This window comes from Anas acuta, chromosome Z (genome assembly GCF_963932015.1).
Source record: "Anas acuta chromosome Z, bAnaAcu1.1, whole genome shotgun sequence".
In the NCBI taxonomy this organism is placed as follows: Eukaryota; Metazoa; Chordata; class Aves; order Anseriformes; family Anatidae; genus Anas; species Anas acuta.
Window position 1 is genome coordinate 44,348,395 of NC_089017.1, and position 19,669 is coordinate 44,368,063.

At 36.3% G+C, this 19,669-nt stretch overlaps 1 protein-coding gene across 2 annotated transcripts in view; it reads right to left on the reverse strand.

The window, feature by feature from the left end:
- Positions 1-19,669, reverse strand: part of ADAMTS19 (ADAM metallopeptidase with thrombospondin type 1 motif 19) — a 163,081-nt gene that overhangs the window by 9,985 nt on the left and 133,427 nt on the right. For both annotated transcript variants that reach the window (XM_068666760.1, XM_068666759.1), the window contains exons 19-21: positions 19,211-19,346; positions 16,559-16,763; positions 14,441-14,593 (exon numbers count right to left, since the gene is read on the reverse strand). In XM_068666760.1, coding sequence (XP_068522861.1) covers positions 14,441-14,593; positions 16,559-16,763; positions 19,211-19,346 — 494 coding nt within the window. The remainder of the gene's footprint in view (positions 1-14,440; positions 14,594-16,558; positions 16,764-19,210; positions 19,347-19,669) is intronic.

The window sequence follows — 19,669 nt, forward strand, 5'->3', positions numbered from 1 at the left end:
TAGGCGTTAAATATAACAATCCTTATACTTGGCATGCACACCAGTTACCCAAGATTCCTTCCTTCTGTTCCCTGCCAAAGATATATATTCTGGAGAGAATACATATTCCCATGGCCAACAGCTGAAGAAGGTGCTGTAATGCCTTAGTTGCTTCCAGCTGGCCTTCGAACGAAGTAGGAATTCCTAAATTAAGGGAAAAATTGTCACTGGCAGACAGTAATGGTCAAATTGCATCCTTCTGCCAAGACAACAGGCAATCACTGCAGAGGTTGATAGGATCCACAATGAAAAACCCAGTCTGTGGCAATATTAACAGAATTGACTTGGACAATTTATTTTCAAGAATAAGTGGATTGTTCAATAAAAGGGTTTTACAAGTCTAAGTAGCATTAAAAATGGAGAGAGATGTGCTCATAAGGAAACTCAATGATGAGTTCTACTGGAAATTATTAGCAGAGCATTCCTAATCATTTATGTATAGGTTCATCAGTTCCAGCATTCAAGCAGTTTCAACCTTTTCATAAAGTGAGTGTAAAACAAGGGTAGCAAGCAATCAGATATTAGCAACAGGACTAGTATTTGCTTTCACGTCTGCAATCTTTTTGTGTACCTTTTGTTTTTATAAAGTTCACTTTTGAAGGCAGGTAGTAGGTAAGGTAGTGCATTTGTTTTCAATAAATGGAGTTTAACAATATTCTTATTTTTAAAGGTTACTAGATACAGTAAGTTATCTGCAGTTTACTTAACCTTTTTTTTTTTTTTTTTTTTTTTTTTTTTTTTTTTTTAATAAGACCATTTGTGAGTAGCACAACTAATAGGGACTAATAGATCCAAACATAAGATGAAGTCTGAGTTCTCCTATGCATCATTTCCAGGAAGGTCTTTATGCCTCTCTCATTTCTGACACACCCAACACCTCAGTATATGAATGCCAAATTTAAAATTCAGAACTTGTGCTAAGTTTAGCTGAAAAAAAAAAACTCCTGTTGGTCTCTGCTAAGTTTAGCAAGCTTGAGCTGTCCTTACTTATTTTTATTTTTCTTTTTTTTTTCTCTATTTTTCTTTTTCTTTCAAGTTCTTCTTTCTTGAGAGTCAATTAATACTATGTAAATGTTCAAAAGACATAAGAGTTGAAAGGAAGACAGACAGCTGAAGTCCACGTTTGATAAGCTGGGCTACAGACAAGATTTATATGTAGGAAGTCCTCATCACTTGGTCTAAAGAACCCGGATCTTTCTTTTCTGTTTCTATTTTTTTAACCATTGTTAGCTTCCAATAGAAATCAATTATATTTTTTCATGGAAAATGAGAAACTGCCTTTGGTAACAAGACAAGAAACAACTAAAAGTTTACAAGTAAGATTTGATTGTGGAATATGACAAGGAATTTGGTTTAACATGAATATTAAGGAAACAACAACAAAAAAAAATCATTTTTGCTATGACAGCATATGAAAATTTCTCCCTTGACAATGCTCTAGACTGGCATTAATCATTTACTCTGAATCAATAGTAGGGTTTGTCAGGCTTCAGTCTTAGCAGGCTCACTGGACTCAAGTTGGAAATATCAAATTCTTTGTCCACAGGTGACACCTAGGTTCAGTTCCCCCATTTCTTTTTAGATGAATTAGTTAAACATGATCACTCACTTCATGACTGAGTAAGCCTGAGCGTCTCAATGAATCTAGTCTCTTTTGTTAGGACAGTTCTACTTACTAGTTTGTTCAGGAAGCCTGCTGAGATTCCTCCTCAAGGTATGCAACATTGGGTTAATTCACAAAGTCCTGTATGTAATAGGGAATTTAGACTAGATAATGTTAGGGTACAACAAATCCTGTGAGAAAGATGAAAACTACTGGAGGGACAAGAACCTCTTCACATTCAGGGGTGATAAATACCACAATGCATACTGGTAATACTGGTTATGCAAGAAGACCCTTGGATTTGGAAGGGGAAATCCCTTGCAAGGCTAAAGAGTTATTAATGTAGCACATAAGATAGGTGTGGATCCCTTTGGAACTAAGAAAAGAGAAAAACTGAGTGTTTCTTTTTTTTTGTTTGTTTGTTTGTTTTTTCAGATAAAGCTAGGCAGGTACATTTATATTTAATCATAAATGTGATATACTTGCTAAATCAACTGAAGACCTTTTAATTTATAGATATATAGGTTAAACATAAAATTATTTACATGCTTCTGAGTGAAGCATTAGTCTATTTTTGCAGTTCTATAAATTTTATTTTATTTATCTTTCATGTTTTTTAAAAGCAATAAACATACAAAGATGAAACCAAATTGTATTGGGTGTATGTGGCAAGGGTTTGGTAGCAGCGGGGCTGCAGGGGTGGCCTCTGTGAGCAGAGCCCAGCAGCTGCCCCATGTCAAAGCAGAGCCTGCTGGCTCCAAAAGGGACCCACTGCTGGCCAGAGCCACCAGCAATGCTGGGTGTGTCTTCTAGAGAGCAGATTGAAGGAAGGGAAAAAAAAATAAAATATGCTGTGCAGCACAGCAGCAGAGAGGAGTGAGAAAATGGGAGAGAACCATCCCTCTGCAGCCCCCCAGGTCAGTTCAGCAGGAGAGCAGGAGGTGCTCCACACACAGAGCAGCAGTTCCCCTGCACCCTGTGGAGAGGCCCCTGGTGCAGCAGGCCGTCCCTCTGCAGCCTGTGAGCACATGAGCAGATCTCCATGCTGCAGCCTTACCTTAACCCTTGAGCCCTTTTCATCATATTTTCTTCCCCTCTTCCATTGAGAAGGGGGATTCAGAGACCAGTCTGGTGCAGTCTAGTTGCCCATAAGGGTGAAACCACCACAAATGTTTAACTTTGTTTTTGATAAGATAGACCTGTGATATCTGTGATACTCTTACATGAGAGAAGTGAAAGCTAACCGTATGAGAAGCATTTTTTAAGGATCTTTGCTCTTCTGTCAATGAAACAAGCAACTCCAGTGAACAGCACTTTTACAGAACTAGTAAATTGTTGTCAATATCTTTCAAAGCATTGCAGAATTGAAGGGGCTGGAAGGGACCTCGAAAGATCATTGGGTCCAACCCCCCTGCCAAAGCAGGTTCCTTAGAGCAGGCTACCCAGGTAGGTGTCCAGACAGGCCTTGTATATCTCCAGAGAAGGCGACTCTACAACCTCCCTGGGCAGCCTGTTCCAGTGCTCCATCACCCTCTCCGTGAAGAAATCCTTTTGCATGTTGGTGCGGAACTTCCTGTGCTCTATCTTGTGACCACTACTCCTTGTCCTGTCCCTGCAAGGAGTAATTGTCACAAGATACGGATATTTTAACAATTTACAGATATTTTAACAATTCTGTAGGTACTGTATATTTGTCTAATGCTATATGTTATTTTTAAAGGATGTCAGAGAAGAAACTGGAAGAATACAGTTATTTGTATGAGCTGCGTGATAAAACTGGTTATACAGATGATTATACAAAACTGTTTAAGAGGACTCACCCTCTGTGCATTAGACTAAATTTTGTATTGCCGACACCTGGTAAAAACTAATTTCTGTAGCATATTGTATATATTACTGCTATTAATGTGTAGTCGAAAATAAGACATTATTACATCTCGGACTTTCACGTTAGATATGGCAGTTTCACAGAAGAAAACCTTCCATTGATTTTAACTATTCAACAGCCAAACGAGAATATGACAATATGGAAGCAGTTAGGTTTGAAGATCTTGTAATTATTTATTTTTTCTACAAAATTAACTGGACTATTATTAATTGGAAAGATTATTATTATTAATTGGACAGATTATTAAAAATCTGTCCAAAATAAATTCTTAAAAATCATTGAAATGTTAGCCTCTGAGTTTAAGGCTTTAAGTTTGAGAATTTAATATATCATGAGGCTGTTCTGTAGAAAACCTTCCAGGGAAAATCAAAACTCATCAGGACAAACCTTTAGTTAAAGGCATTTCATTAGCATTGCTAATGAAAAGACAATTGAAAGAAACCGTTAAAAACATAAATGCCATAGGAGAGGAACAAATCTTCATGAAACTCCTCTCTTTCAGAAATTTCTACTTTCATATATTTCAGAAATTAAAGAAACCTATGTAAAAAGCTGTTGTGTACCATATAAAATGAAGTATTTGACTTTAAACAGTAGTGCTTTTGATTTTTTTTTCCAGTAGTAGAAGTAAAAATGAAAGAGCTCATCCCTAACAATGACTTTATTCCATTCAATTTACCAAATTTTAAGTCATGAAGATCTGAAGTGATATCAAGTTACTAAGTTAAATGGATGTGAATGATATTAAAAAAAAAAAAAAAAAAAAGCAAACAAACATCAATTAATTAGGAAACTGAACTTTAAGAGTTTATTGTTTGTTTGTTTGGCTGAAATACCATGATCTCACATATAGGCCATTAATTTTGAAAAAAAAAAAAAAATCCTTAAAAGAGTAACAAGGAAAATTAATTAGAAAATGACTAACAATTATCAACAAAATTTCTGCTGATTAATTTTATCTTTAAAATATGTAGACACAATAAATGCAAGAATATGGATCTCCAGAAAATTCTATATTAATAGGAAATTCAAGAACTGAAAGGGTTTCATTATGTGTGATGATGTCACCCAAAGGCATGAATGTCCTGAGAGAACTACCAGAAGGCCAGGAAATAGACAATGTTAACCAGTCTGAGTTGCTGTGATCCTGTGATAAATTTACCAAAGAACAATCATTACTTTTGGGTGAACTCTGTTTTATGTCAACATGAGTGGAGTTATTTGTGGCAAGATTAGATGAAGGAACTCTGGAGATTAAACATAAATCTTTGAACAACAGCCTGAAACAGCACAGATAAGGCAGAAAAGTAAATCTTTCTTCCAGTAATTAAAAATCTATAATATTCCCTGCAATTCATTAAAACTGGTAAATGAATTTAAACAGTAATTTCAAAATAATTTTCAAGATTGGTTATATAAATATATAATAAATAAAAAATATATTAAAATGTAAAAATATTTTCAGGTAGTATCCAAAAAGAAATCTTTAGAAAACAGTAAAAAGCGAGAATCACATATAATAAGACAAAATACCAAACAAGAAACAACAATATACATTTTTGTAGCAAAAAGAGAACTTTTTAGAGGATCAATTTTGTCTCAAGAAAGTAGTATTCACCTAAAGTAGTAGTATTTACATTAACTGCGTAAAAGATAGGATAAAAAATGCATGAAAGAAAAAAGTTTTCCAGCACATAGAAATCATCTAGATCCCACAAGAGCAAAAGGATTACATAAATTCTAACAGAACCCAAGTCAACAAGCTAAATGAATTACACATTGGCAGATGATACAGTCAGAGACACTGAAGAAAACTTTTGGAAGGACAGAGAGATGATCTTAGTGATGGAGATACACCAGGCAAAAGAACGCCTATTGGACTGTCTCAGCACTGGATTGAGTGACTGGATTTTCCTGTGCATATTGACAGTTTTGGAATGATTTGTCAGCTATCAGAGAAGAGGATCTAGGCATCATCATGAACAGACTGATGAAATAATTTGCCCAATGCATATCACCAAGTAAAAACAAGAAACAGAAAACAGCGCTATGAACATGCAGCAAAAGTCTACACTGAAAAGATGAAATAAGTTTATGGTTCAAAATGTCAGGGAGCTGCTGTTCTCCAGATTTGGGACTAGCTGTGAAATGCCAGCTAAGCCTTGGTGTTTTCAGGTGTATACTGAGATAATACCTACTGTTTTACACTATAGCCTCAAGTATATCATAAGTCATTGTAGATTGTAGATTCTTACATGGAACATGGATTGTATGTATGTAACACTCATTTCAGTTTAAAGTCTAAGAAAATAAAAGAGAAGCTGGTGTTCTTGTTTTTCTTGTATCCCTCCCTGGCCCCCATAGGCCATGTTACTTCTCTGTTCTATTAGCTCCTTTCCTTATTATTTATTTGTGATGTTATCTGATGGTATTTTTTGCACATAAATTCAGCACAGCTCCTTGGGAAACTGTGAAATTCTGATGGTCATTGTAGTCCCTATTTTACAGAATTTTGTTGAGAATAACCTTTTTTGACCAGGCATGACAGAGGGAGAATTAGTGTCAGCACAAGGACAGTGAAGGGATGCTTGCTGTTAACTCATCATTCAGTAGAGATCTCTGTGATACACAGTTGGGCTGTGAAGCTCTGCACTGTAATGGTATAAATAAGTGTAAAGTAAAGCTTTCACTGGTCAAGCACCATTTATCTCCCTGGTGAATTATGTGTTAGCCTTCCAGAAGCCTGCCTGTGCAAAGCTCTGAGGAGACTTTAACAAAAATTGGCTGTTATTTCTGGGAGACCACATGTTTAAGTCCTGAATATTGGACATTACTGCTGTTCAGTAATTCCTAAGTATGTTATTCTTTATTTAAATCGATGTTTATATGCATACATGTGCATATATAAGTCCCTTGTAGCAGTAACGCGTGGCCTGGCACTGCAAGGATCACAACCAGAAAGTTTGGGAATTGGTAGTTGGTCTGATCTAGTCTGTACTAGAATGGCTTGGAAGACAGTAGGCAGTGGCAAAGGAGGTGGTGAAAAGCAGTGCTCTGTAATTTCTACCTTTGTATATCTGCATGACACATCTCCCATCAGGTATACATGTAAATCTGCTTCCTTTGCCTGGGCTTCTTACCTTCAAGAGATCACAATGTCCAAATGTCAATAGGCAGCAATGGGAAAGCCTTAGAGTGTACCTGCTATCCTGTCTGTAGCAGAAATGCTTAACCATTACTCAAAGGCATCCTTCTTGTACTTTTAGCTCTAATAGTTATGGCTGAGTTTTTCTTTTTGTTTGTTTGTTTTTAAACAAGCTCCACACTGATTCCAATCTTATCCTTAACTTAATCTTATTCTTAACTTAAAAAAACAAACAAAGAAACAAAAAAAAAAAACAACAGCCATCCAGTGGCAAAGATTAATGTTGCAATACAGATGCACATGTAGGATCTTTTTCTCTGTGAGGATTTTAAGTAAAGGACATGGTGTTTAACAATTCAATCAAACTTCCTTCCTCAATTCATACCTTTGTGTCACTCTGTACCATTTCAAGAAGCCTTTAAAGTACTTGGTCCAAAAAAATCTCTTTACCAGAGCTTACCCAATTGACAGTATCTTGTATGACTTGTCATGCAATGCAAACATTTCAGCTTAATTTGGGGGAGCTGAAGTAATTAATTTTTAATTTTAAAGCATGTTCGAAAAATATTCATATCATTCTAGGCATTCACATTTTTACCATATCGTGTGTAGGTAAAGAAGATTCCTAAAATATTAAAAATATTGTTATAGATTAGTATTTTGGAAATCTGAAGTTTATCTGGTTTCTGGACTATAGATTACTGATTCTCTTCTCAGCATCATTGAAAAAAGCCATTAATGTTAACATGGAATAGCAGCCCTTTTCAGAATGCTAAGCCCCCAGACCATCACTTTCCAGTGAGACTGTGGGAAGAATAATTTCCTCAAACACAGTCATTTGCATGGTAAGAAAAGGGTCAAATCACAAAGATCAGTGGATACTCTGAATTTAGTACACCACTAAAATATGTATCACATCTATCATATTTGGCAATGCCAGACTCCCAAATCTAGTAATTCAATAAATAACTAGACAAGCTGTCAATACAGAAGGTAATTACAGAACATGAAAGGACAGTTAGTTGTCAACAATAGAAAATGGCAAAATAGAGATGTTCTATCTGTGTGCAGCATGGATATCTAGAGCTTACTCAACTTAAGATGAGTTGGACCACATAATATAGAACTGAATTTCTTAAAATTCATGCAAACTGACATAGAAATTTCAAGTTTTCAACTTCACTGGAAATAAAAGTTTGCTTTCATTACACAGATACATCCTTTTCTCACCAGTAAGCCTGAACCCAGTCAGTAATTATTCCTGTCAGATCTGAAGAGTGACAATTGGTAAGGCAAATGGCAGCAAAACTGCTTCACTTAAAGCTATGGTTTAGTCTTTAAGAACCACAGAGAATATGGCTGGAAGAACAGCCCAGAAAATTTGTAAAGCTGCCCAAAGGTTCAAAGTCCATTACTGCATACTAATACTAGTACTAACAATATTTATTTCTGAAATATTGATGGGTATAAATGGAAGAAAATGTTATTAATTTGTGAAGTTCTCAGTTACCTATTTTAGCAGGATTTTTACCACTTTACTTCTACTACAACAGAGTAAGAAATATCCAGATGTATTTCAGATTTCCTTGTCTTGTAGAATTTTCTACACCTCCTCTAACTGCTAATGTTTATGAAGCTATCCTACAAATCAACCTTTTCATTTGTGTTTCAATTGTGTTTCTTACACATATTTCTGCATGCCTCCCCGAAAACTGTTTAAAAATCAGCACAGTCCAAAGCAATTCAATTCCTGAACTCATCGGTGTTAACTTCTTCTGGAAGGTACAGATTTAACAGGCAACAACAATGGAAATGTAGGTGAACCTCTTTCCTCATACAACTCTTTCACATGGCACCATGCAGCATGCTGCGCATCATGCAATGAGACTGTGACTGCACAGACCCCTTGAGCATGGGGCTGGATTTGCCTCTGCTAAATGTTGCCATCTGCCAAGCATCCTCTGCTGGCTATCAGTTTTTGTTTGTTTGTTTGGTTGGTTGGTTAGTTTGTTGTCGCTGTTGTTTCTCATTTGTTCACCTTTGTTTTGCATTATACTGCCTCTTGTAGACCCTGAGAAGATTGCTATGGGCACTCAATTTCTTGAAGGGCATGTTCAAAACAAATATATAAAGGCTGTACCTTCTACTGGAGAACATCCTACAACACAGAGTAGAAAAAAGGTTAGCTGAAATCAGGTGGAATTAAAATGCTTTTCGTTCTTTTCTTTCTGATTATCTATTTGAATTCTCTGCCTACCAAGCCTCTTGTCAGACAGGATTGCAAGCACCTTTCAGCATGGGCTGTAAGCACAGTATGCAGGCACAGTTTTATGCATGTTCAAAATGGGTAATGTCTACTTTTAAAATCCCTGAGTCTTGTCAGTGCTTTTACCTTTTATGAAGGGTGGTCTTGATTTGTTTTTCTAGAAACTGACATTATATTTATTCAAGGCAAAATAGTATGGTACACTGAACTGATCTATGAAAGAGAAAACTATCTATCTGAAAAAAAAATGTTAATATTACAGGATTGTTTGGAAATGAACAAAAACCTCCCCACTCTCATTTTATTATATTGGTATCTTCCATTTGATTTGCTCATACTTCTTTTCTGAAACAGGCATACCTCATTTGCTGGAATCTTACTGTATAATTAAGTCAATATAAACATTATCAACAAGATGACAATATTATTTTGACTTCAATTCAATTGACATCAAAGTCACATATTTCATTTGTCCATAGTCTTATTAATAGTGTCACATTTTGACTTCTGGCCAGCACTGCTCCACTCACATAATTTAAAGAGCTAACAATCTTGGACTAGGATCCAAAGAATAAAACTAAAGCTAATTACCTTGTCAGGAAAACTGTGGCATTAATAACATCCTAACTCTGAATTTTCAATTAAAGGAGACCAAATCATTTGAGATTATTTGCTATGGAAATTTAGCAGTTTTGTAAATGTTTTGTAAATGTTTAAAGTTTGAATACCCCATGTGGTTGAATAATTGGCAAAACCGAATTTGCTTTTTTAATTTTCCCCATTTTTATATGATTTTTGATCCAGACAAAAGAGTAGCAATCATCATTGCTGACAGCTGCTTTTTGTACCACTCAGCTGAGAGATCTCTCTGTGAACTGTTGGTTTCATTCTGTCTCCGTGCAACAGCTGGAGACTTTACTTCCTCTCCTCCTGTCTCCTCCCGCCCCTCCCCCCACCCCCACTGTCTAGAGGGCACTGCATGTACGATCTTAAAAAAAAAAATTGAAATAGGACATGAGTTCTGAGATTTCTTGGTATAAAAATGAAGCAGTTGCTTCAGATGTCCTTTAGACTCACACAAAAAAAAATAATAAATAAATAAACAAATAAATAAATAAATAAATAAAATCAACCTTTGATCCTCCATTTTCTCTTCTTCAGACTACAGAAAAAGCTTTCACTTCTTTACTGTGAGGGTGACAGAGCATTGAAACAGATTGCCCATAGAGGTTGTGGAGTCTTATTCTCTGGAGATAATCAAAACGTGCATGGATGCCAACCTGCACGATGTGCTCTAGGTGATCCTGCTCGGCAGGGCGATTTGGACTAGATGAGGTCCCTTCCAACCTTGGCCATTCTGTGATTGTGTGAAAACAAACTACATTCCAACCATTGGGATTATTATTACAGAAGCTGTATTTGTATCCTCTTCATAAACATACCCACATTTCTATTTAGGAACTCAGCTGGTGCTTCCTTTTCAGCTGCTCCTGAGTGCATCTTTTCTCTCCAGCTTCCTTAGCCCAATCTTTCTGTAGAATTTGTAGTCTGTTACCTTATCTGGTCTCCTTTATGCTTCTCCTTAGTTTCTGGTCTCCTTGTTTCTCCTTAGATGATGAATTCCCCTGAGGATGACCTAAAGCTTGTATAGCCTTGAAATGGGTGGTAAATGTGCAGTTTAGTAAAGAACATGGCTGCTGTTAAGAGTGAGCTACAACATGCCCCTTTTGGGCCTGTATTAGATATGGTTATCTTTCCTCACCTGAAGGGAACATTTATGTTGTTCAGCATCATATTCCAAAGACACTCTTTACTGGGAAAATGTAATTGCTAATGTTTCTAGGTGGTGGATCCAGCAGCTCAGTTTGAGCCTTTATTCTTTACTTTCTCAACACACTCATGAGTGAGGCAGGCACAGAGTCTAACTGAACAGACATATTTAGCATATTGAGCCACCTTGCTGACTTAAGAGCTATTGTGGAGTTCAATGCTCCATGCAGTCCAGATTATACAGCATACTTTTAAATTAAGCAAGAATTTTAGAAAGATTGATGTATTTATTGACTTACTGGAGTCTGCAATTTTGGTAAAATATTCTTTGATCTTGGTATTGTTAAAATGTTAAGTAAAAGAATTATTTGATCTCTATGTGACCGTACCTCTAAAACAAATTAACTCCATTACAACACTACCATGATTATTAATAATGTTATCTTTTCAGTAACAGTTCAATTTAAGCTTCATTTAAAATTATGCCTTAAGAGTTCAAGGCAAGCGGCAAAGCCAATAAGGATCACATTAAGCCTCTTGTTTCAATGTGTGAGAAGCGTCATTTGGATTTTTCAAGCCAAGTCTTGGCATTAGCTTGGGGGAACTTGGCTCTGCTCAAAGAAACAGCCTTCTGTCAATGTCAAGAATGATCCTAAAGAGTAAAAACAGTGAACACAGAAGGCTGCACTGAACCTCTGAGTAGAAACAAACAGTGAGCAAAGATTAACATTTATCTGAGCTTTCCATTTGTTTCCCCCATTGCAGACATATTAATATGTATGCCATGACTTCATGTTGCTATGTACTCTAGTAATGGAACAGAATAGTAACAGGGAAAAAAAAGGAAATCCAAGTATATTTTAAATTGAACTCATGTCTCTGTAGAGAAATTAAAGCATCTATTTTTTGGTATAAATCTTGGAAAATCTCAGCTGCATAAGTCACTCTCAGGCTGCATGTTTACTGTTCAAAAGTTTTTGTCAATTCTGTATGAAATATTTCCTCATCTTCTGATTCTGAAGTTTCAAGTACTATTTAGGTGACAGTGTTAGAGCCTTGACAGAAGTAGGAAAGAACATTTGAGATGTCAGCAAATTTTAAACAGGAAGAAATATGTTCTTGTACATTCATCTGTGACATGGATTTTTGTGAAAAGTGTTCTGTGAATTAGAGAATAAAGCCCTTATTTTCTCCAGAGGGCACTGGGAACACAGCGTAACTGTCTGAGCATCCTCACATAGCCTCAGCAATGCTGATTTGAACGACTGCTTCAAGAAAGCAGATGGTCATTTCTCCACAGTCTACTCCCTGCTAGTGCTAGTGCTAAATGATGCAAGTTTTTACTGCAGTTTTGTGGTATGGAGATGCAAATACTAGACTTCCAAACACATCCTCATGTAAAAGTAACCCTACTATTGGAGATTAATTCTGGCTGTTGCTTTAAAAATAAAAGGCTATAACACCTTGTGTTTCTGAAGTAGCTAAGACAGGGGGGTTATCCTCTAGTTTCTATGAGGGTGTTCCAAAATATCAAATATTTTAAATTATCACTAGTATAAAAGCAAACAAACAAAGAAACCCCCATAATTTGACACTACCATTTAATCATCTATCCTTTAAATATGAAAAATAACTCATAAATAAGACAAGAGAATGGAATAAACAGTAATGTGATGGTAACAATTTGTACCCCATAGTCATAAAATAAGAGCTCCCAAGCAGAATTCTATGAAACACTAGTTGCCCACAGAGTACTTGCAGCTAATTCTTGGAAGACTGGCTAGTCATACTCTGTTGGCTTTAGTCCTTGTTTCCAGCTGTTACATCACATGAAAGACAACTAAAAATATATTAAATACTTCTCCATACAAGCAAGTTAAACAGCTTCTGCAGTAATTTTTAATGCACTGAAAGTAGAAGAGGCGTGTGCAAAAGTTACAAACAGAAGCAAAAAAAAATTAGAATCTCTCTGAACTATGGTCTGTGATATGACAAAAAAAAAACAAACACGACTCTCAAGAGTCATTTTCAGAATTTCAGCATGTTTTGGATATTTTAAGCTGTATCACATGTTGAGGTAGGTTCCTAGTCCAAAACCACAGTTGATCACAGATCTATCCAATATTTTCTGATGCTTTTTGGCCTGTGCTTATGTATCTCATTGAAATCAAAGCCCTCATGGCATGGAAATGGCTTACTGACAGTTACATCAGGTGTTCAGAAAAAGACAGTAAGAGGTGCTTCCTAGATATTAAATGGTCTACATGGAAATCGAATAGGCTGAAGGAGGGCCACAAAGATGATATGGGGTCTGGAGCATCTTCCCTATGAGGAAAGGCTGAGAGACCTGGGTCTGTTCAGCCTGGAGAAAAGAAGACTGAGAGGGGATCTTATTAATGTTTATAAATGTTTATAGATGTTTAAAAGTGTGGGAGATAGAGGGATTTGGCCAACCTCTTTTCAGTGGTTTGTGGGGACAGGACAAGGGGTAATGACCACAAAATGGAGCACAGGAAGTTCCACACCAACATGCGAAAGTACTTCTTCACAATGAGGGTGATGGAGCACTGGAACATACTGCCCAGGGAGGTTGTGGAGTCTCTTTCTCTGGAGATATTCAAGGCTTGTCTGGATGTCTACCTGAGCAGCCTGCTCTAAGGAACCTGCTTTGGCAGGGGGGTTAGACCCAATGATCTTTCAAGGTCCCTTCCAACCCCTACAATTCTGTGGTTCTGTGAAGGTGCATCCTTATGAGGCTGAAGAGTATATCTTATAAGAAACATGGAAGAATAAGATGTGCAAATACAAATTAATGAAACCTGCAAACTATGAGTTTGAATGGACCTACAGTGGAGGATAAGAATTAGAATTTATTACAGTTGGGTAACATCTAAATGGCAAACACCCCTGTTTGGGAAAAAGGCATGGAGGGGTAGCGGGGGATGGGATGTCCAAAGCAAATTGTTCTAAATGTTTAGTAGTGGAAATTAAGTTATTTGGCCAGAAACATTTTGTTAAGCAACACTTGAAACAGATTCCAAATTATCATGGGAAATGCATGACAGAATTAGGACAGACAACAGCAACCTTTAGGTTCCTGCCAGCCTATAATAGAAATGGAAGTGGCGAATAAATACAATAGAGCATCTCACCAAAGCATGTACTACATACAGCCAATTGATAGCCTGTATGGTATAATCCAGACATATTCAGGAAGCTCTTGCTGTGAGCCAAACACAGTATACAGTGCACATGATACATTCTCTCAGTAAGATATCAAGCCAGAAGCAGACAAGAAAATACATTAAACTGAAAATAAAGAAAGATTACAGACATGATTACTGCTGATTTGCTTAATCAATTGCTATCAATATTTTCAAACAGGTCTAAAAATGGAGTAATCCTGATAGGTATCTTTGAAACACAGATACCTGAATGCATCCCTTACTCTTTAATTCCATAATTTTTTTGACTGCCTGCTAGAAACAGTAAATTTATATCACATTTGCTTAATATAGAAGATGCACCTCAGGCTGTCTTCACATTCCTGATTTTTATTTATACTTTGGCCACAGTGTGCCTTTATGTTTCAGTTATTTTCTGTTTCGCAGTCTTATTGTTCCCTTAAATGGGAGGGTCCTACACATCTGATAGATACAATACTTACAGAGAATTCAGTTTGCAAAATCTATGCAAATCTATGGGAAGCTAGTATTAAGGATGACTCACCTTAGACCAGTCTCCCATTCTCCAGATGTAGCATTTGGAATAGTCCTCACAGTCCTCTGCTTCTTTAGGTCTCGTGGACAAAACACATTTCTTGCGGGGATTTGTACACCTCACAGTCCGATGCCGTACTCCCTTACCACACTTTACAGAGCACTGTTGAAAAAAAGACGTTTTGCAGCTTTCTAAAAAAGGCATAGTTACCCCCTGTTATTTCCTTCTAATGCCCTCTGCCAAGATACCATATCTAATTCAGGACTTCAGTGATTTCCCGATTTCTAATCCTCGATTGCATAGATAGAAAGTTTGTTAAAAACTAACACATGAACAAAAATTCCTCATCAGAATGATTATATTTGCATTTTCATCTGAAAATATATAATTTGATCAAAGATTATTTCCTTAAGGAAAAAAATAAGCCTTAAAAATTGCATTTGGATAAGAAAACATTTGAAAAGTTATGATGAAACAAATGCAAAATGTTGCAGTAAAACTGTTATGCAATCATTGTTCAAAGAATTAAGGGAGATATAATGAAAGAGAATCTAAATAATGTATAGAGAATCTAAATAATAAATAATGCAAACAAGACATGAAACAATTTCAAATAAATTTCACTAGTAGCTAACAGATTATTTTAAGAAGAAAAAAGTTAAAATGTAAAAGAAAATGCTGTAAATCTACACAAGAATCCAGACTGAATTCAAATTCTTTGCATATATAGCATGTGACAAGTCTTCAAGTTGCACAGAAGGTCTTAATCTATGTGTTTTTTTTCCCCACTATTCCTATTTACACTGCCAAAAATTATGCCATTTCCTTCTTAAAACATTATCACTGGTTTTGATCATCCCACTGCTTGCAGATCAAAATTATCCTTTGCCAAACTGATTATAACTGCAGGAAGCAGTAATGGCTAACTTCCAATATAACAGTGATAGTAGGAATCGCCATGGGAAACACCTCACTCTTCAAAATATATTTATTAATTCCAGAAGAAATATACTTACTTATTTGTCATATGTCATATATATTTGTCATATAACAACCAACTAAAAAAAGTGGATTTCTTTCTCACACCTGGAAAGTGTGATAATGGAATAGAATAAATGGAAGTGTATACCATTCTTCCCACAACTAACTTTTGTGTTTTAAACCTCTGTACCAAACCAGAACTGTGGCTATTTGCTCCTCTTATCTCTACCTTAACATCTTTCTTTTAACTCTTTGAAAACATTTCCTATGTCATAGCTCTTTCTCACTTGAGGATCAAGTGAGCACAGGAACCTGAACAATGCTCTGTACCCACATTCAGAAGCTGCTGTTTTGAGCCTGATGGCACTCATAGCACAGCTTGTAGTGTGGGAAGCACTTAGAATTGCTGTATTCTTCCAATGGAGGCAGAAGATCTAAATAAATACTTTCAGCTTGTCCAGATGACAATGATAACAAATCCCCTCTTCCTCTGCAGTCAACTACTTTAAGAAGCTTTTTAGAAGAAAACCAAATGGACACACATATTAAAATATCTTAAGATAATAAAGCTTTTTGAATAGTAACTACATTCAACAGCAATGCTTCAGAATACAATGGATCCAAAATTGTGTTATTTACAGGTTCTATATTTACAGGTTCACTGTTTTTGCTGTTCTTAGGAAAAGAGGTAAGAAGAGAGAGGAATGGAAGGAAATGTCCTTTTTGCAAACAACTGCCTTCATAGCCTCTCTGCATTTCAACAGCAGCAACCTTCTTAATAACATCTGTTGGTACAACAGTATCTCACAGATGCTCACACTCTGAACCCAAGTTCTGGTAGCTGATAAGTGACTGCCTTAAATCCATTTGCCCCTAGTTACCTGCTACCAAGGTCAGGATATACTTGATTATATGTGCTTGAAAAATGTCCAAATGAAACTGTTTCAGGACATTAACTAGGTAAAATATAGTAGTTCTACATGGTTTGTTTTCCTAGTCCCTGATCCTTTTGCCAAGTCATTGCATGAGGAACCTGAAAATCATTAGGCTGAACTAAGCCGCTTGCTGGTGAAAAAAATCTCATTCTCAGAACACAGTAAGGCATAAATAATCATTGTGGATTATTTATAAAAATAAATGCAGCACCTCAGACCAGACTCCTGCCTCCCACACAGTCATGCAGTCCTGGCCCTCACAGCGCTGTGCAGAAGCAGGCTTTGGCCCAAGGCAATCCCTCTCCCTTGCTCTGATCAGGGTCCCATTTCTTAGCTGCTGTGTGCAGGCTACTTGTCTGTTCTGGGTCCCTTTTCCACATGTCCTTGAACATGGAGTCCATTCAGTCATCATCCATCTACAAAGAAATACAGGCAATACAGTAAGAAGAAATTAGGAAGGAAGAAGTCCTATTAGGTCATCTGTTCCCTTGCTTAGCACTACTTGGTTACCCAAAACATACTTACAAATTTTCTCTTTCCTTTTAAGTTAACTGTCTGTAACTGTGTTAACAGACTGATTACTAATCTAGCATAACTTACATTTAAATAATATGTTAATCTTCATATCATTTAATTCCCAGTCCATTGTTTCTATGTTTTTAGAGTACTCTCTTGTCATTATAATTCCAATTAGAAAAGTTCCATAATACAATCACACACATTTCAAATATGATGGATCAGACAGTATTTATTTTTTTTTTATGTTCTGTCTATCTATATGACTACCTATTTGTCAAATGCATATGCCCTTCAATTAAGGTCCCATAAGTTTCAATACAGAATCACTCCTGTGTGAAAAGCTTGTTGCTCTGGAAGAAGTACAGAAGTACAGAAGGTCCCATAAGTTTTAATACAGAATCGCTCCTGTGTGAAAAGCTTGTTGCTCTGGAAGTACAGAAGCTCGGTTTTCTTCATGTTCTTTAGGATCAGGCCTAACTCAGGTTACATAGTTTAAATTACAGCAACAGGGAAGGTTGATGCAGCTTGGCATAGCCCGCATACCTGGAAAGTAATCACTCTGGAATATAATTTTCCCCAAATGTTCTGTAGCTCCAGACTATGGCCACATGCCCTTAAAAATCAAAAAGTTCTGCCATTAATGCAGCACACAAGTATACCTCAGGAGACTAGATTTGCAAGGGAGTCTTCGGTAAACCAAAGTTCTACAAATCTGTTCCAACCATCTGTCAGACAATTATTGTAAGAAAACGAAACATTGAACTAAGTTATTTTTTTTTTATTATTATTATTAGCAGTCCAGAGACTCAATTTACAAATCATAGCCTGTCAAGATAATGCAATAGACTTTAAGATATTTTTTCGATTGCCAGAAACAAACAAGTTATGCAACCATATGTCCTAGCTCAGTTTCTGTTGAAAGCTAACACTATTTGTTTTGTAAGAATCCTTAATACTGTGGTAAAATCTGGATCATGGTATTTTTCTACCTGTCTCAGGACAGCAATTAATAACACCTACAATTTTTCATTTAATAAGCTGGAAAAAGTACAGAATGCTAAAAATACATATTTGACAATGCCTTAGAAAAAGATCAGACTATTTCATTTCTACCTATTCAGTATACCATGTTATTAATATAATAAAATACGAAATTGGCCAATTATGCATATAATCAAATATAAATCTGTCCACTGTGTAATGTCTGTGGAAATCCAAACATCAGTAGTTCAGTCTTGCTTAAAATGTGTAAGTTGCATTTCATCTATTTTAGTATTTCATCCTATCCAAAAAAGCTATGTCAGCTGGTTCATTTTGCATTACTTTCTTTAATAATATATGTATTATATTTACTTTGCATTGTCTTCAAAAATTCCACCTACCTCTCCTCCAGATGACTCATGTAGATCCATCTCAGTGCTTACCCCCAGAACTCTTAGCTGACTATCGCCAGCTGCTGTCCATACCTTGAAAGGTGACAGACACCTTTCCCTAAGTCCCAAGTCTGCACAGTAACTCGGGACTTCCTTAGTTGTGGTTCTTAGCTGCCATTAAGAAAAAAAAAGATGGCAAACCCTGAAAACGGGCCATCACACCATCCTGGCCAGCCACTGATAGGAACAAGCTGCCAGCTTGGCTGCAGGTATGCCAGACAGAGGGGTGGGAGGAGTACTCTACAGGACATATGCTGCAGCTGCCTCACTTGGTGAAATTCAGAGAAAAACAACTCTTTCTGCTTCTTCCATCATTCAACCGTCAGAGTCTAGTGTCTGCATATTGACAAGGGATTGAGGGCAGTGGTAGTAGAAGAGTGAGGGGAAGGCTTTCTACACTTTGGGTTAAATCAGTGGAGATGAACAGATTAACAGATTGTTTATCTATTTATTTATTTATTTACTGCTTTGTGCACTCAGATATTTCTGAGTGCTTTTAAAGGAGTACAGCCCCGACTAAGCTACAACAACAAAATATAACAATACATCATTAATTATAACCATGTTATTAAATCCATTGTTATATAAACAGCAATTAAATTTCAATTCATAGTACACATCAGCCAGTGAGAACTCCTATCGAGGAAAGTAATGAGCTGCTTTATTGAATGAGAATTGATTTAGACATGTACTTAATGACTCTTTCATTAAAACTCAGGAGAAACAGCAGCCAATGTTTCAGTGTTCTGTATATTTCACACTATAACCTTTTCTCCTATGTATGTTCTTTGTATTTTGTTCTATGTATTTACTGCACATTCAATGCCAGAGGCAGTCATTTGTCTTTGTAGCTCCTGAGATTTTTACTTCTAGTTATTTATGACAGTGTAAGTTAACCAAATCAGTATTACCTGGTCTGGCATGGCTGTTCATTACACTTTCGGATCTGTGGTTCAGGTTTTGTTAAATATTTGCACTTCTTGTTGTCCACAAGACTGATATTCTTGTTCATAATCTTTGTACAAGAGACTGTTGTTTTTCTTTCACCTAGTAAAAAAATAAAGCAGGTATGTGGAGAAACCAGGAATATGCAACTTTGTTAATAAAGGAAGGACAGTGGTATCCTTATCAGATACAGTTATTTTATCGTCAGTTTGGAAAAAAAGAAGTGTAAAACCTACATATGCCTTAATCTGAAGTGAAAAACAAATGTAGCAATGAGTCCAATGGAGATATTAAAGTTTGTAGGGAACAAGGTATTTTCTTATTCCAGTATTTACACACCACTGTCAACAGAGTATTGCTGCTTTATTCCTGCAACAAGTCATAGGCCAAAGCCTTAGTCTTAACTGGCATTCTTGTTTCCTTCT